This window comes from Salmo salar, chromosome 01 (genome assembly GCF_965601325.2).
Source record: "Salmo salar chromosome 01, fSalSal1, whole genome shotgun sequence".
Lineage (NCBI taxonomy): Eukaryota > Metazoa > Chordata > Actinopteri > Salmoniformes > Salmonidae > Salmo > Salmo salar.
This window is the reverse complement of record NC_138291.1, coordinates 86,771,389-86,791,212: the sequence shown is the minus strand read 5'-3', so window position 1 is coordinate 86,791,212 and position 19,824 is coordinate 86,771,389. Positions and strand designations below refer to the sequence as shown.

The 19,824-nt window shown below is 40.0% G+C and overlaps 1 protein-coding gene across 4 annotated transcripts in view; it reads left to right on the top strand.

Annotated features, from left to right (window-relative positions):
- The window catches only part of LOC106611671 (calcium-activated potassium channel subunit alpha-1a), a 226,511-nt gene extending 210,354 nt beyond the window's left edge, over positions 1-16,157 (top strand). For 2 of the 4 annotated variants that reach the window (XM_045723527.2, XM_082977649.1), the window contains exons 25-29: positions 3,713-3,843; positions 4,912-5,106; positions 5,465-5,592; positions 5,812-6,033; positions 10,581-11,605. In XM_045723527.2, the coding sequence (XP_045579483.1) occupies positions 3,713-3,843; positions 4,912-5,106; positions 5,465-5,592; positions 5,812-6,033; positions 10,581-10,614 (710 nt within the window). In that variant the 3' untranslated portion in view covers positions 10,615-11,605. Of the gene's footprint in view, positions 1-3,712; positions 3,844-4,911; positions 5,107-5,464; positions 5,593-5,811; positions 6,034-10,580; positions 11,606-12,300 lie in introns of those variants that run through there. The other 2 variants (XM_082977652.1, XM_045723530.2) reach the window with 2 other exon arrangements.
- The last annotated feature ends 3,667 nt before the right edge of the window (positions 16,158-19,824 follow it).

The following is a 19,824-nucleotide window of genomic DNA, read 5'->3' as shown; positions in this document are numbered from 1 at the left end:
TAACCTCATATGAACTGTAACTCAGTAAAATCAATGAAATTGTTGTATGCTGCGTTTATATTTTTGTTCAGTGTAGATATAGCTGGAACTATAGCTATATTTACAAGACAAAACTATGTCTTATCGGTGTCGTTAATACTATATATTTAATCTCTTGAGGATTGCTTGCGTTGAATTTCAAAGCTTGAGGCTTTAAATATGCATGAAGTCATGAGTGTATGAATGGCCTGGATATGGGTTGTAATAGCTGACCACAAATCCAACCAGAGACAATACTCACAGATTCAAAATACACTGAGTTTACAAAATATTAGGAACACCTGCTTTTTCCATGACCAGGTGAATCCAGGTGAAAACTATGATCCCTTATTGATGTAATTTGTTAAATCCACAGTGTAGATGAAGGGGAGGAGACAGGATAACCTTTCCTGCAGTCAAATGACCAAAGCGCCCTCTAGTGGCATCATGGGTGGAATGTTATTACTATTTTTCATAATGAATAAACATTTATTGATTTTTACACCGAAAATCCAGTGTTTCTATGTCAAACGGTTTTGTTATATTTCAGTCTTCTGTAATGTACAGTGCCTTTGGAAAATATTCAGACCCCTTTACTTTTTCCACATTTTGTTACGTTACAGACTTATTCTAAAAATGATTGTTTTTTCCCCCTCATCAATCTACACACAATACCCCATCATGACAAAGCAAAAACAGGATTTTAGATGTTCTCTAATTTATATTTTAAAAAAATGGAAATATCACATTTACATTAGTATTCAGACCCCTTACTCAGTACTTTGTTGAAGCAACTTTGGCAGTGATTACAGCATCGAGTCTTCTTGGGTATGACGCTACAAGCTTGGCACACCTGTCTTTGGGGAGTTTCTCCCATTCTTCTCTGCAGATCCTCTTAAACTCAATCAGATTGGATGGAGAGTGTTGCTGCACAGCTATTTTCAGGTCTCTCCAGAGATGTTCGATGGGTTGAAGTCCATACTCTGGCTGGGCCACTCAAGGACATTCAGAGACTTGTCCTGAAGCCACTCCTGCATTGTCTTGGCTGTGTGCTTAGGGTCGTTGCCCTGTAGGAAGGTGAACCTTCGCCCCTGTCTGAGGTCCTGAGTGCTCTGGAGCAGGTTTTCATCAAGGATCTTTCTGTACTTTGCTTTGTTCATCTTTGCCTCGATCTTGACTAGTTCCCACATCCCCCACAGCATGATGCTGCCACCACCATGCTTCACCATAGGGATGGTGCCAGGTTTCCTCCAGACGTGACGCTTGTCATTCAGACCAAAGAGTTCAATCTTGGTTTCATCCGTCCAGAGAATCTTGTTTCTCATGGTCTGAGAGTCTTTTAGGTGCCTTTTGGCAAACTCCAAGCGGGCTATCATGTGCCTTTTATTAAGGAGTGGCTTCCATCTGGCCACTCTACTATAAAGGCCTGATTGGGGGAGTGCTGCAGAGATGGTTGTCCTTCTGGAAGGTTCTCCCATCCCCACAGAGGAAATCTAGAGCTCAGTCAGAGTGACCATCACTTTCTTGGTCACCTCCATGACGAAGGCCCTTCTCCCCCGATTGCTCAGTTTGGCCGGACGGCCAGCTCTAGGAAGAGTCTTGGTGGCTCTACGGACAATTCCTTCAACCTCAAGGCTTGGTTTATGCTCTGACATGCACTGTCAACTGTGGGACCTTATATAGACAGGTGTGTGCCTTTCCAAATCATGTCCAGTCAATTGAATTTACCACAGGTGGACTCTAATCAAGTTGTAGAAACATCTCAAGGATGATCAATGGAAACAGGATGCACCTGAGCTCAATTTCGAGTCTCATAGCAAAGGGTCTGCATTCTTATGTAAATAAGGAATTTCAGTTTTTTATTTGTAATATATTTGCAAACATTTTTTAAAGCCTGTTTTGACTTTGTCATTATGGGGTATTGTGTGTAGATTGATGAGGATTTATTAATTTTATTTAATCCATTTTGTTTAAGACTACCAATAAATTATTTGACCCTGATTTATCCCACTGCAATAAAAAGTTAAAGAAGGATTTTTAAGCCTTGGGACAATTGAGACATGGATTGTGTTTGTGTGCCATTCAGAGGTTGAATTGGGAAGAAAAAAAGAGTTCCTTTGAACGGTGTATGGTAGAAGGTGCCAGGCTCACCGGTTTGAGTGTGTCAAGAACGGCAACGGTACTGGGTCTTTCACGCTCAACAGTTTCCTGTGTGTATCAAGAACGGTCCACCACCCAAAGGATATCCAGCCAACTTGACACAACTGTGGGAAGCATTGTAGTCACATGGGCCAGCATCCCTGTGGCATACACATCAATAAGAGACACCTTGTAGATGCCCCGAAGAATTGAGTCTGTTCTGAGGGCAATAGGGGGTGCAACTCAATATTAGGAAGGTGTACCTAAATGTTTTGTACACTCAGTCTATGTTTGGTTTCATCAAGGATGCCTATAAGATTAAGATCTTCTCCAAGTACAACAATGATTTGAATGTATACTTATGAAATACTAAACCCCCTCTCATTCTCATAACAATCCATATCCCGTGCCATTGACTGTTTAAAGCAATCCCTCTGTGCTATCAGGCATTGTGTACATTCTATCACTGAATATGTGATGCTTCATAGTCACTGTTGGATGTGAACAATGTCTCAGATTAAGTTGCACATTTAGTCTGTATGTAAAAGTATATGGTATGCATGATAATTCTTTACTCCATATGGTTGAGCTTTTGATCAAATTGAGTTATACTGTATTGTATATTCAGCAGCCTACACCTTGACCAAACCGGCCCCATACGCGCGTCCGCCATGTGGTCATGTTGATTTTGTCTCTCCCCACTAGACACGTTTAAGACGCAAGTTAAAATATCAAAACCAACTGTGAACCAACTCTATTAATTTGGAGACTGGTCGAAACACACATGAAACATTCATGGACATTTAGCTAGCTTGATGTTGCTAGCTACTTTGGCCTGGGAGATAAACATTGGGTTGTTATTTTACCTGAAATCCATAATGGTCCTATTTTTTGCTGGAACTCTGTAGAATTTCTGTAGAATTTTGAGTTAACACACGATTTTGAATCTCTATTTTGACAATTATTTCACAGGTAAAGGGGAGACCTAGTTCGTTTTTTGTTAGTTTTCTTTGATTAAATCAAATCAAATTGTATTTGTCACATGCGCCGAATACAACAGGCGTAGGTAGACCTTACAGTGAAATGCTTACTTACAAGCCCTTAACCAACAATGCAGTTTTAAGAAAAATAAGTGTTAAGTAAAAAATAGATAAGTAAAAATTACTTAAAGAGCAGCAGTAAAATAACAATAGTGAGGCTATATACAGGGGGTACCAATACAGAGTCAATGTGCGGGGGCACAGGTTAGTCGAGGATTAATCTCTCCACATTCATCTTTCAATCACCCACATGGGTATGCTTGGGAAAACCAATGAGTAGATGGGAAAGGCGGGACTTACAGTGCATCAGCGCATCCAAACTGCCCGTTGACGCACAAGCAGTTTGGATGAAATGAGTGAATAACATGTATGTGCTGCAATGCTCACGCACGCAACCTGGCCGGTCTAGTCGGCATGTTACTGGCAAAGTCAACAGCATGTGTTTCATGCTATACCATGATACTGTAGTAGCATACACATCAATAAGTTCATATTTGTATGTCTTTCTCCACCAGTGAATGACTCCAATGTTCAGTTCCTGGACCAGGATGATGATGATGACCCTGACACAGAGTTGTACCTCACTCAGCCCTTCGCCTGTGGGACGGCCTTCGCAGTCAGTGTGCTGGATTCCCTGATGAGTGCGGTACGACACAAAACCCAGACCTGAAGGCTTGTGTTGGCTCACCTGACCGATTGGCTAGGCTTTAGCTCAGTGGGCTCGCCAGAGACCGGGGTTTGGACCCCAGTTGATAACGCAAAGTGCTTGTGGTTTAGACATTTCATACCCTAAATGCGCAATGAAAATATTGGTTAGAAAGGTGTAACTATAGATGTTTTTAACTAAAAGGTATCTATACAGACATCATCATATCAAGCAATGTCTTAGTGGAATCCCATTGGTACAATTGCATTTTATGTCCCAGTGTTTAAAAAGCTCCAGGAAGTAAGACACGAAAGCCTGGCACTTTACCTGGTATGATGGCTTCATCTGTCTACCTTTCACTTTGACTGAGAAGTGCGATTCACTGTAGACAAAGGTCATGCTACTTAATAGATTGACCTCGTCCATCATTCTGCTCTGGAGCCCTGACAGCGGCCCAGCCAGGGGACATGTCCCTGTGTAGAACAAACAAGGACAGACAGACAGAGAGACAGCTGTAGCCTCTATAGTCTACAGCGATAGAAAGCGGCAGACATCACAGTACAGGCTCACTAATGGGGAACAAAGCAGTCACCAACATGTGCATGATATTAAGGAGAAGGGACAGAGAAATCAAAAGGCCTGAACATGTTCTCTAGTCTACATTGGTGTAACTGACTAACAGGAGGTTGTTAAATATTTATTATCCCACCACAGCTACTCTACTGTCGTCTCTTCTCTATCCAGCTAAACCTTTCGTTCCAGATCTTACCACTCCTAAGAGTACTTCAACAGCATGAATGTGTAGGAACAAGTCACTGTAGCTCTGTTTGATGGACGTGAAAGGAGAGGAGTGTGAGAGAGAGTAACCTGCAGTAATTGGAATATCCTGTTTGTTCAGTCTGGGTGCAGGGCGACGTGAAGAGACAGGCCAGGGTTAGATAGCACTGTCTCTTCAGGCTGCATGGCACTTTGAGTGGATTCAGCTGTGACTTTGGCTGGGTTTGCTTTGCTTAAGGATACTCCCTCTCTCTCTCTCTTTCTCTCTCTCCTTCTCCTTCATCCTTTCAGACATACTTCAATGATAATATCCTCACCCTGATCCGGACGCTGGTAACAGGGGGGGCCACTCCGGAGCTGGAGGGTCTGTTGGCGGAGGAGAACGCATTACGAGGAGGCTACAGCACGCCGCAGACCCTCGCTAACCGGGACAGGTGTCGTGTGGCACAGCTAGCCTTGTACGACGGGCCTTTCGCTGACTTGGGAGTAAGTGACTGGTTGTGTTTTGTCACCTCGGCTTGCAGTAGAGAGAAGTCCTTCGGGGCTGTTTGCTCACCGAGGCCAGTAGGGGAGAACAAGGCATGTGGAGACGGCTGGGTGATATGATATATCCAGCCCTGTGACCCCTATCATTGCAAATGCTGAACCATACAAACAGTGGACATGTTTATAATGAAATTCGTTTTGAGGGAGATATACTATGTTCATATGTAAATACACCTTTCATTCACATTAACAAATATATGTATTTTTATCAGATTTTTTATTGAGATCTGTATCATTTGACAAACGTGTGAGAAATATCAAAACTCAGTATGAAATGTTCTGCTTCTCTGCCTTACAGGATGGTGGTTGCTACGGTGACTTATTCTGTAAAGCGTTAAAAACATACAACATGCTGTGCTTCGGAATTTATCGATTAAGAGACGCACATTTAAACACACAAAGTCATACAAGTCAATGCACTAAACGGTGAGTATGTTGTAGCTTAAATTACTGTTGGCAGAATGTCCACTACGCAGAAGGCAAAACTGGTTGCAAAGACATCATTACAACTAGATTTCAACCGTTGTAATATGGTTGTAATTACGTCATTTCAACCAGCTTTGGCATCTGGTTGATAATTTTTGGGGATAAATCAATAGTAGATCATTTGTATTGATGACTCATCACGGTATCTTTCCTCTTTAGGTATGTGATAACCAATCCGCCATATGGTTTTGAGTTGGTGCCATCAGACCTGATCTTCTGCCTGATGCAGTTTGACCACAATGCGGGTCAGTCCAGGGCCAGCCTCTCCCACAGCTCCCATTCCTCCCATTCTTCCAGCAAAAAGAGCTCCTCCGTCCATTCTCTCACTGCCACCAACCGTACCAACCGCGCCAAGAACAGGGACTCGCGGGACAAACAGAAGTATGTACCCCTCTAAAGATGGATGCATCCCAAATGGTACCCTATTCTCTATATAGTACACTACTTTTGACCAGAGCTCTATTGGCCATTTCATTTATGGTACAAAAGGTTAATAAAATAAAAAGTGTTACTGCTTGACAGTTAGTGTCTCTTTTAAATCATTACCAATTTGAGTCAAAAAAAGAAAAAAGATTGTTGCTTTTAGGGTTCAGGGAATAGGGTGCCATTTGGGACGTAACCATGTTTGTCTGATTCTCTGTGTTTGTGTTTGTTGAGTAATGTCTGTGAACTGTCTTAACTGTTGTCAAGTGTCCTATCCGGTTTCTTCTCACTGATCGACATCAATGGCTCTATAACATAGAAATCAAAATGGCTACCGAAGTGCCTTAAGTTGATGATGACAGCCAGTGCTTGACTTGGGCCAGAGCTGTCCGGAGCGCCGTACCGGCACTTCTAATTTTTGGGGAATTGCGTACCGGCTCCTCTATAAAACAAAATAGCATGTTGCCGGCCCAGATTCCCACACCAAGGCAAAAAAGTTTGATCAAAGTGGAATGAAGGCAGGATCTGCATTGAATAATAGCAAGGGAGAGTGGGCATTCATTTTTCTGATTCCGCTTTGTTCAAGTTTATTTGCCACTAGTCAGTGAATCTGCGTGTGACAGTAGACTTGTGCAGATTGAAAATGTGCCAGCCTGAATGGCATGATGCGCAGTTCCAAGTTGTCAAATTAAGGTTTGTAAGGTCATGGAAATTAGTTTCATAATTGTTGTTAATGTAAATCATGAAAGCACACTTTTAAATATGATCAATCAATTAAAAAATCAGCTATTATCGGAATGACCCTTCAGTGCACGTCTGTGGTGCTGCGTGTGTGCAAGTGTGAGTGGGCTGTTGCCCGAGGAGAGAGAGTGCGACATTTCAGCAGCAGGTATAAAATAATGACGGACAACAGACTAACTAGATGGCCAATTCAAAACATAACTTGTAGCAGTTATGTCTCTATTTAATTATAGCTAACTAAGCATTAATGTAGTTGTCGCCTTTCCACCGGCACTATAGATAGCCTAAATACATCTGCACCGTAGGAAAGCTGGGATTCCCCTCTACGGAAAAGTATGAGAATGTATGCATTCCCTACTGTTAGCCGCGCTGGATAAGAACATCTGCTAAATTACTTAAATGTAAATGTATTAAACAGTTAATGTGACAACGTAAAAAATGATCTAAGAATAGCCTAATTGACAAATAACTTGCTGTGCATAGATCTCCCCTGAAACAGTAATATCTGAGCCTTATACAATACCAGTCAAACTACTCATTCAAGGGTTTTTTCTATATCTTACTATTTTATCCATTGTATAATAATAGTGAAGACATCAAAACTATGAAATAACACATATGGAATTATGTAGTAACCAAAAAAGTGTTTAACAAATCAAACTATATTTGGGATTTTAGATTCTTCAAAGTAGCCATCCTTTGCCTTGATAACAGCTTTGCACACTCTTGGCATTCTCTCAACCAGCTTCAACTGTTATGCTGTTCCAACAGTCTTGAATGAGTTCCCACATATTCTGAGCACTTGTTGGCTGCTCTTCCTTCACTCTGCGGTCCAACTCATCCCAAACCATCTCCATTGGGTTGAGGTCGGGTGATTGTGGAGGCTAGGTCATCTGATGCAGCACTCCATCACTCACCTTCTTTGTCAATTAAAATACACAAAGCCTGGAGGTGTGTTTGGTCATTGTCCTGTTGAAAAACAAATGATAGTCCCACTAAGCGCAAACCAGATGGGATGGAATGCTGGGGTAGCCATGTTGGTTAAGTGTGCCTTGAATTCTAAGTAAATCACTGACAGTGTCACCAGCAAAGCACCATCACACCTCCTCCTCCATGCTTCACGGTGGGAACCATACATGCGGAGATCATCTGTTCACCTACTCTGTCTCTCACAAATACATGGAGGTTGGAACAAAAAAATCTCAAATTTGGACTCATCAGACCAAAGGGTAGATTTATTTCGGTTTAATGTCCCAAGCAAGCCTCTTCTTATTACTGGTGTCCTATAGCAGTGGTTTATTTGCAGCAATTCGACCATGAAGGCCTGATTCACGCAGTCTCCTCTGAACAGTTGATGTTGAGATGTGTCTGTTACTTGCTCGCAGCAGGGCGCAGGCTGGTGTCATGGCCCGCAGCGGGTACCGGGCCCCGGGCGGTCCTCGGGCCGTCCGCGCGGTGGTTTTGCGACTGCACTTGCAGAAACTTTCAAAGTTCTTGAAATGTTCTGGATTGATTGACATTGTCTTAAAGTAATGGTGGACTATCGTTTCTCTTTGCTTATTTGAGCTGTTCTTGCCATAATATGGACTTGGTCTTTTACCAAATAGGGTGATCTTCTGTATAACACCCCTACCTTGTCACAACACAACTTATTGGCTCAAATGCATTAAGAAGGAAAGACATTCCACAAATGTGTTGTTCCACATTCCACAAAAGGCACACCTGTTAATTGAAATGCATTCCAGGTGACTACTTCATGGAGCTGGTTGAGAGAATGCCAAAAGTGTGCAAAGCTGTCATCAACGCAAAGGGTGGCTACTTTGATGAATCTCAAATATATTTTGATTTGTTTAAAACCTGTTTGGGAAAGGCGTGCCGCTAGTGGGTCACCTGGCCAACATCCGGTGAAATTGCAGAGCGCCAAATTCAAATTAAATTATTATAAATATTTAACTTTCATAAAATCACAAGTGTAATACATCAAAATAAAGCTTAACTTCTTGTTAATCCAGCCGCTGTGTCAGATTTCAAAAAGGCTTTATGGCGAAAGCAAACCATGCATGCAAACATTTTCCAGCCAAGTAGATTAGTCACGAAAGTCAGAAATGGCAATAAAATTAGTCACTTACCTTTGATGATCTTCATATGGTTGCACTCACAAGACTCCATGTTACACAATAAAGTTAATTTTGTTCGATAAAGTCCCTCTTTATGTCCAAACACCTCCGTTTTGTTGGCGCGTTTTGTTCAGTAATCCATTGGCTCAAATGCGGTCACAACAGGCAGACGAAAAATCCAAATAGTACCAGTAAAGTTCGTAGAAACATGTCAAACGATGTTTATAATCAATCCTCAGGTTGTTTTTTGTCTAAATAATCGATAATATTTCAACCGGACAATAGCGGCGTCAATATAAAAGAAAAACAACGAAAGGCGCGTTCTAGGTCACGCGCACAGGTTGGGGACTTTCCACTATCCACTCATTTAAAGAGGTCATTGTCCCTAATTTTTCAGAATAAAAGCCTGAAACAATGTCTAAAGACTGTTCACAACTGGTGGAAGCCATAGGGAATGCAATCTGGGTCATAACCGTTTATATGATGGATAGGCTTTCAATAGAAAAACACCCATTTCAAAATTATGGCACTACCTGGACGGATTTTACTCAGGTTTTTGCCTGCCATATCAGTTCTGTTATACTCACATACATTATTTTAAGATTTTTGGTAACTTTAGAGTGTTTTCTATCCAAATCTACCAATTATATGCATATCCTAGCTTCTGGGCCTGAGTAGCAGGCAGTTTACTTTGGGCACGCTTTTCATCCAAAATTCCGAATGCTGCCCCCTATCCTAATTAACACTTTTTTGGTTACTACATGATTCCATATGTGTTTTTTCATAGCTGTGATGTCTTCAATATTATTCTACAATGTAGAAAATAGTAAAAATAAAGAAAAATCCTGCAATGAGTATGTGTGTCCAAACTTTTGACTGGTACTGTATATAAACATGTCTAGTTAGATACCTTATCCATTTGATCCCTGAATCATTGAACGAGGGAATAATTTTTTAAAGACAAAAGTATTTGGTTTTAATATTTTATATCAAGGGTGGCAACAGTAAGCAGCCTTCCAGTCTCAATAATGCTTACTTTTTCATGTAGACTATAATAATAGTCATGCAAATTTGGTTAAAAGTCATGGAGAAGTCATTGAAAATGTGTATGAACCCTTAACAGTGAATAATCAGAGGTCTCTATAGCATAATGTCATTTTTGAATTTCGCCAAACATAGTTTAAAGGACCGACTTGGAAAAAGACAGTTCCTGCACTTCTTTCATCCCAATTCAAGCGCTGATAACAGCAGAATGTAACACTTGATATTAAGATCCCATAATAAACTATTTATAAACAGTTTACTTACATTTATTAATCATTGTTCCTATATTTGTAAATGTCAATAAGCAATCTGTTAATAGGCATTACAGTGTTTTAATTATTTATTACTGAGTTAAGATAATTAATAAGGTGTTTGAACATAGTTTGTTCACAATTTCAAAATAATTTATAATGTACTACCAGTGTACTAATAAATCGGTTATAAAGCAGTTATTGTCAACTCATCAGATTATTTATAAGGCATGTGTTAATGGTTGATTAATGGTTTGACTCACTATTTATAAACATATTTATAAATGCATACTGAGAGATCATTTGTGTGTGATCTCCTTGAGAATACTGAAGTTTAAGTGTGGGTTTACAGGATATCTTTAACAGTTACTGAGGTTGCTGAGTGAATGCTACAATGGTTAGTACTGTAGGTGAGACTACAAATATACTTACAAGCTTGTTTTTATTTATCTTGCATATTTTTTGGTCTCACATAGCATACTTATTTTAGTATTTTAATATAGGCGAATGCCTATTTTAGATATATTAAGTTTGGATGTTGCATGCTTTTCATATCTTTTTTTTAATTACAGTGAAATCAAAAAGAGGACCATTTATTCAGTAGCATGGACAACTCTCTGAACGCTGTGGAAACAAGCATGGACATTCTATAGTTGCTTTGCATTTGTATACCAATGTAGCGTACATGCTGTAACATCAATTTTAGGGATGGATATTAATCTAGCCTGAGGCTAGAACTTTTTATACTGGGCTAGTAGAAAATCTGACAAACTAGCCAGCCAGGCCAGTGAAATGTTCAAATATCGCATGGCACAGATTTTGAATTTGTGATCTATTAGCCTGGCTGGTCAGTGCCCAAAATCCTTAAATGAATACTTTGGGATTTTGGCAATGAGGCCCTTTTATCTACTGCTCCAGAGTCAGATGAACTCATAGATACCCATGCTAGTAGATACCTATAGACTTCTAGGCATTGCGCTAACGCTAGTTAGCATTGGCTCTCGAAACTACCTCTAACTTCCTTCATAGTGGACACAGAGACATAAACATGGTATACACGAGTTCATCTGACTCAGAGGAAGTAGAAACAAAATCCTGAAGAACCCCTTTAAGTTTCATCCCAGCACATTTAGAATGGTTATTAGACATATGGTTATACAATGTATGGTGGCTATTTGTCTTACATGCGTAGTTCACACTTGTTTTTCTAAAGTGCAACAAGGATGAATAAAATGGGCCAAGGTATGGATGCGATGAATGAATATGCATGAAGTAGATAATGCATCAGTCATGCCCTTGTTGACTTTTTTTTTGTTGCTTTCTAAATGAAAGCAAAGATACTTCTGGTGTTTCCAAAATAAATGCAACAATGTCCGACAGCATCCCAGACCTGCATGACTATAAGCTCATCATCAGTCCCTCTTAAATACTACATTATGGAGTTGTTCATATGACCACACCAAATGGTTTGATGCCACTTTGACTTGTTTTCAGACAAATTAAACAGCAAACACATGTTCCAGATGGGGACATAAAGTAAAAAAGTAAAGTCAGTCAAAGTAGAGTAAATTCCCTTTAAAGTGCACACCTTTTGACCAGGACCCATAAAGCTCTGGGTCAAAAGTAGTGCACTATATAAGGATTAGGGTGCCATTAGGGACTATGAGTCCATTTCAGCCATCCCAGCTGACCCAGAGCTGAATGCATTGATTGTTTAGACTATTGTACTGTGGCGGTACATTATGATATTTGCATTGCATGACCACTGACACACCCAACAGCATGGTAAACTATTCTATAAAGATAGCTTGCTATCTGACATTATGTCCCATTCAGCTTAAACAGCACTGATTTGGAATGCTTATGATATAGCCTTTTAATCACTTAGACATTTTGGTAAACAGTGATTGCATTCCAAGTGGCACCTTATTCCCTAGTGCACTACTTTTGACCAGTCCCCTATGGGCTCTGGTCAAAAGAAGGTGCACTGTATAGGGAATAGGGTGACATTTAAGATGGAACCAGTAACATCCACAAACCATTAACTGTTTGATTTCTCTGTTGCTTCTCAGAAAAGACATGGTTTACAGATGAGCCTAAGAACGCGGCCTACCACAGGAGCATTCACATCAAGCCAATGAGTACTAGTCACAGTAGTCACACAGCCAACCACCAGGTCAACCAGAACCCTTACAAATCCACCAACAACCATATTCCATCCATCAGAGAGGTGGAGGACGAATGCTGAACTACAGAACCCCATGTTGACACCTACAGTAGAACCCACCTGTAGAACACCTGGAAAGAATACTTGGAACTAGAACCCAAGAACATCTAGAACCCACCTAGAGAACACATGGAAGTACACCTAGAACCCGTGGAACTGGAACCTGAAGAACACCTTAAAGCTAGAATCTTTAGTTGCTTTAATGATATATACCCATTGAATCTTGAAGAATATAACTTAAACTTGCCTCATGAGCTTAGTTCAACTGTCGTACCCCATCAGAACCCAAAATATACGCTTGTTTTACTCCAATGTTTGTAAACAATGTATATGTAAACAAATACTATATAGCCTCAAAACATGGTTAAAACTGTAATGTTGATATCATGGCTGGTCAGTCCTTGCATCCGTAGCTCTCTCTATGAATTTGAGAGTGGTTACATTTCTCCAGGCCCATCCCTCAGCTTTTTTACCCCCCCAAAAAGGGTTGACCGCTTTATTGTTTCAAGTAAAGATTCTAGCTTTAAAGGGATACTTTGGGATTGTATATATTTCCCCCTGAGTCAGATGAACTCGTGGATACAATTCTTATGTCTCTGTGTCCAGTATGAAGGAAGTTTGAGGTAGTTTCACGAGCCAATGCTAACAAGCGTTACACATAGCGCAATGACTGGAAGTCTATGTGCTAGCATGCTAGCAGATACCCATAGACTTTGTCATTGCGCTAATGCAAGTTAGAAACTTTCTTCAAACTGCATGCAGAGACATAAAAATGGTATCCACACTGGGGAAGTAGATAAAGGGCCTCATTGCCAAAATCCCGAAGCATTCTTTTAACATAGAACTCCAGAGAACAAAGGAATTGCTGGGACGAATGGGGTGTTTGCATGGGAAAACATCATTCATTATTCTCCCTCAGATTCCTTCTTCATCAGTCACCAGTTACTGATCACATCAGTACAAACTAACATCTTGGAAAAGGACAACCTTTTCCCAGTTCATATGTACAGTACATACAGTAACATAATATATATATTTATATATAAATGAAGCAACGTAATATACATAAATACAATCATATATCAATCAAATGTACAGTCAGTCACTAACGTTAACACTCAGCCATGTAGTTTGCACAGCCAGTTCCTCCTTAGTGACCAGACTCCATCAATTACCCATTTTGGAGAATGAGGGTCGCTTCAGTCAGAATAGATAGCAACGCAACACAAGATTACATATCATGAAACATTATATTAGATTGTTATGAAACTGGACAAATGATTTGCCATTGAAAGCATTTTCATTTTTTAACATTCATTTGTAGAATAGTGTTTCAAGACTGACATGTATCCAGTATTGGAAAGTCGTACGCTTTGGGTCCATGTGTTTTTGACATGCCTGGTAAGATACAATACAAAACAAAGTTTGCAAAAGGGTATATGGTTTTTTTGTTAAATGCTGTCCCACCAGAATTATATTGTTATCGATTTTGATTTCACCATATTATCACTTTGTGGATCTTCATTTATTAAGAGTCAGTTCGCAAGACTATATTTGTGATTGATTGTCAACATTCATGTCAAAATAGTACATTTTATTGTATTGGCCCAAGCCTTATTTCGATTGGCCAGTTTGTTTTCGCATCTTCTGATCTACAGGATACTTCCTGCCTTTTTAGCTTTGATATCAATGTCCAACAAATATACTGGAATATGAGATGTGGGTGGAATGACACTGGAAATACAAAATAAACCATATTCCCAATACATTTGACCTGTCATTATAGCGACATAATGCTATAACCCAAGTATGATGAAGCTGTTTTGGAGGATGTTCAGTAGCTAACCGAGCAGCTAATAAGATGAACGGACCTTAATTACCTTAACTAATAAGCCTACCTATTGGATTAGGTTATACTGTATAACCCTACCTGTTTAACCCTGCCAAAATCTTAATTACTGTAATAGGCCTATCTATTAGATTAGGTTATAATGTATAACCCTACCAGTATAACCCTACCTATATCTTAATTACCTTAATAAGCCTACCTATTGGATTAGGTTATACTGTATAACCCTACCTGTTTAACCCTACCTATACCTCAATTACCTTAACTAATAGGCCTACTTATTAGATTAGGTTATACTGTATAACCCTACCTGTTTACCCCTACCTATACCGTAATTCCTTAATAGACTTACCTGGATTCACAGGGAGGGTTATACTGTAAATTATGTTAATATCACCAGGAATTAGGTGAAAAAATTAGAAAGCCACATATCGTATGAAGTGGGTGTATATATCTGTAGCTCTGGTACCATCACGCAACTACAACAACCCCTGACCCCTGAACCCACTCACCGATCTCACAGCTCTCTCCGCAACTCTGTTAGTAGAGGAATGCGCATTAACCCCCTGGACCAGAGCTATACCAGTAGACGGATCCTTCTTTGGCTGTAAGCACTGCTTGGCATGGAGGCACTAGAGTACCTTGGATGTTCTCCATGACCAGTCCCAGTGCTGTACTCAGACTGTAGAAGAAGGTCAAGGATTTTCTGTAGATATACCCCAAAACAGCTGAATCTAAAGGGAGCATTTGGCTAACTACAGTACAAAGCTTTTTACTGCCAGTTTCTCATGTTTTGGTGTAACACAACTGACACTAAAACTGTTCACCAATGTGTCATGTCCATAAACCATAACCATATGTGTTAATCTCTTTTCTGTCTGCATACAATACAAAGCAGTACATGACTCTAAAGAGACAGAAAAGGTCAGTAATCTGAAGAAAGAAATGGTGTGGCATTTTGCTGACGTGGGGAACACCCAAGATTTCCATGCCAGCAATGTGCCGGGCAGTGTTTAGGTCAAAGGACAACTCTGGCTAAAGACCCACTGTAGAGAAAGTGGTTTATTAAGATAGGGATTATATAGAAACAGGGCATGTATATTGCTTTTGCTAAAGAAGAGCGTGTCATATCTAGTCATAGAGACATTTCAAACCGTATAAATTACATTTCAAATCATGTAAATTCTTGGAAAAATGTGATATTTAATTGTAAAAGGTTATTGGGAATGTACAGATTCCCTGAAGATAATTAGCATTGTAATGAATAATGAGAGTTAAAAAGTCTTAAACTAACATTGAAATTAGGCATTTACTTAGTAACTGCGAAATAAAATGTTCTATGTTTACTTCTAGGTCCTTTCAAGAAGTCAATACAAAGCTTTAGTGAATTATTTCTATTGCGTTTATAGATGTTGGGTGAAGAGGAGATTGGCATTGCAGTTTAGTTTGTTTTGTTTGTATATTTTAACACTTTGATTTGTGGACACAATGACAAGTGCTACGTTTATATTTCTGACTATGTCATACAGATGTAGAATCTTAATTTGAGCCAGTTTGCTACAGCAAGGAAATAATCCTGCAGCAAAGCGGAAATGTGAATTATGTGTATTAGAATTCATGGACATTATGAAAATGTTCCTTTAGGGAAAATCAAGTCTGAAATTTCAAAGTGGAAACTACAAACTTCAGAAGCTTTTTTGAACCTCAAATACACTACTATCAAATTAAGGTCCTACATTTGCACATACAATATCCAATGCTAAATACAGTATATTGTCTTTTTAAGGATTGTAAATAAGTTGTACATGATTTAATTTTGTATTTTCACAAATTAAAAAATCTGATGTATTGTGTTCTATGTCATATTGTTATTTGTGATCTTATATTTTTTTTATAGGTGTGGAGGATCCCTAATAATTGAATTACTAATTATATTGTACATATGAAATATCAACTCCATTTTAAGAGGAATACAGTCCAGCATACTGTAGCTTCTAGGCTATATATTCTAGTATACACAAGGCATTTTGGGGCAAATTCAGACATAGGTAATGCATGTTTTTCCTATGCACACTTTCCAATGCACTTCTCAGTAGTTGGTATTCCAAATCAAATCAAATGTGCAAATCAAATGTGCGTCGAATACAACAGGTATTTCACCTTACAGTGAAATGCTTACTTACAAGCCCTTAAAACCTCTTCAGCGTCTGATCCCGTTAGCGGGATCAAAATCCAGCGAAAAATCATATCGCCAATTAGCATTAAAAAAAAATCATAATTAAATTTTTTTTTTTTAATATATATATATATTTTTTTATAGATACACCTCTCCTGAATCGACCCACGTCGTCCGATTTCAAAAAGGTTTTACAGGAAAAGCAAATCATTAGATTATGTTAGATGAGTCCATCGTAAAAAGCAGCAACATAGCCATTTTCCGACCAACCACTTGCATCACAAATAACCAAAAAACAGCTAAATGCAGCACTAACCTTTTACAAACTTCATCAGATGACACACCTAGGACATCATGTTATACAATGCATGCATTCTTTTGTTCAATAAAGGTCATATTTATATATAAAAACAGCATTTTACATCGGCTCGTAACGTTGACTGACTATTTTCCCCTCAAATGCGTCCCGGGAAATAGCGCATAATTCCATTTATTACTATTCGAAAACGATTTTTTAAATTTATATTGTCAATCTAACATTTATAGATGAATATCTCTTGAGAACACCTGTCATACCAGATTTTAAATTAACTTTACTGGGTAATCACACTTTGCGATAAAAGGAGATGCGATACACAGAAAATGAGCTAATAAACCGAGCTCGGCGCCATCTTGGAACAATCGCATGTCACATCTCATCTTGTATAATATTGTCAATAATCGCCTACCTTTAGTTGTCTTCATCAGAAAGCACTTCCAGGAATCCCAGGTCCACAACAGATGTATTTTCGGTCGAAAAAGTCCATCATTTATGTTCCATTAGCTTTCTGTTGTTAGCGCGTCTGAATGCTGTATCCAAATACTCTGCCGGGCGCGGCACAGCCGTGTCGAAATAAAACGTTTTTTTCCCATTTAGGTTCGTTCAAACATGTCAAACGTTGTAAAACATTAATCTTCAGGGCCTGTAACACCAAGAGAGCCAATAAGATTCGAGGGGGATGATTTCATTGTGTTTCAAACCGTTTACAAAGGTGGGGGTAGACATGGCCGCCGGCGTCATAATGGTGATGGCCCATCCCCTGTGACCAATTTCCAACGCGTCTCATTCACTGAGTTTCGACTGTATAAGGCTCAAACCACTGTGAAAAGACTGGCGACATCTAGTGGAAGCAATAGGAAGTGCTCACTGAACCATTGTTAACTGTGTGATTAATAGGGAAAGATGAGAAGTCGAGTCCACAATTCTGAATTCCACTTCCTGTTTCAATCGGTCTCGGGGTTTTGACTGCCATAGGAGTTCTGTTATACTCACAGACACCATTCAAACAGTTTTAGAAACTTTAGGGTGTTTTCTATCCATATATAATAAGTATATGCATGTCCTAGCTTCTGAGTTTGATTAGTAGGCCGTTGAAAATGGGAACGAATTTTTTTCAAAATGCGCTGTGGCGCCCCCTATCCTAGGGTATCCTCACAATGCAGTTTTAAGCAAAAATCCCCCCCCCCCCAAATGATAAATAAAAGTGACAAATATTAAATAGCAGAAGTAAAATAACAATAGCGAGGCTATGTACATGGGGTACCGGTACAGAGTCAATGTGCGGGGGCACCGGTTAGTCGAGGTAATTGAGGTAATATGTACATGTCGGTACAGTAGAGTTATTAAAGTGACTATGCATAGATAATAAACAGAGTAGCAGCAGTGTACAAGGGGGGGACAATGCAAATAGTCTGGGTAGCCATTTGATTAGATGTTCAGGAGTCTTATGGCTTGGGGGTAGAAGCTGTTTAGAAGCCTTTTGGACCTAGACTTGGCACTCTAGTACCGCTTGCCGTGCGGTAGCAGAGAGAACAGTCTATAACTAGGATGGCTGGAGTTTTTGACAATTTTTAGGGCCTTCCTCTGACACCGCCTAGTATAGAGGTCCTGGATGGCAGGAAGCTTGGCCCAAGGGATGTACTGGGCCGTACGGACTACCCTCTGTAGTGCCTTGCGGTCGGAGGCCGAGCAGTTGCCATATCAGGCAGTGACGTAACCAGTCGCTGTAGAACCTTTTGAAGATCTGAGGACCCATGCCAAATATTTTCAGTCTCCTGAGGGGGAATAGGCTTTGTCATGCCCTCTTCACGACTGTCTTGGTGTGCTTAGACCATGTTAGTTTGTTGGTGATGTGGACACCAGGAACTTGAAGCGCTCAACCTGCTCCACTACAGCCCTGTCGTTGATAATGGGGGCGTGCTCGGTCCTCCTTTTCCTGTAGTCCACAAGCATGTCCTTTGTCTTGATCACGTTGAGGGAGAGGTTGTTGTCCTGGCACAGGTCTCTGACCTCCCTATAAGTCTGTCTCGTCGTTGTCGGTGATCAGGCCTACCACTGTTGTGGTCGGCAAACTTAATGATGGTGCTGGATGACTGCATGGCCGTGCCTCGCCATGCAGTCATGAATGAACAGGGAGTACAGGAGGGGACTGAGCACGCACCCCTGAGGGGCCCCCGTGTTGAGGATGTGTTGTTACTTACCCTTACCACCTGGGGGCGGCCCATCAGGAAGTCTAGGATCCAGTTGCAGAGGGAGGTGTTTAGTCCCAGGGTCCTTAGCTTAGTGATGAGCTTTGAGGGCACTTGTGTTGAACGCTGAGCTGTAGTCAATGAATCACATTCTCACATAAGTGTTCCTTTGTCTAGATGTGTCCAGGTATTCAGATTTACCTTATGCAGGTGTGTAACACGCTCTTTAAATACGGTGTACCTTTAATTCGAATTTTGTTGACAGACTCACTAGCATATCAAGAGAAGAGGTTCAGAATATTAGGGATCAATGAAAGAAAGTCATCTAAATATATGAATATTCGTCTCTGTTTCAGCATCAATTGGTAGATAAAAAAAATACTCTGATCTTGTAAATTATTTTAGGGTTAGGAAAGTATTTATGAATCATAACAAAAACTGGTTTGTTGAGCCTTTATGAACAAAATATATTGATGAAGCAAAAGACAGTGGTTTGATTAATCCTGAAAGTTTCCATATTCAAGTTAAATCCATGAAATATTGGAAGGTGAGACAAGTGTACTGTACAATAGGGGTTAAACAGTCCTATAAATCTACCATAATAATCCTCACTAAGAATTGAACTGTAATGACAGCAGTGCAGCCGTCTTGAACCGTGTGCCAGGCTGCAGGTTTAAACTGCTATGTGTGATCTGAGTTCTATAATTATTGCGAACGTAATATGATCCACTACTGCTAGCGACCCTCAGGAAAAACTACACGGACGTGACAAAGGAAAGAAAGGTTAACGGAATGGAATGGAATGGAATGATGCAAAATGGACACTAAAGTGACAG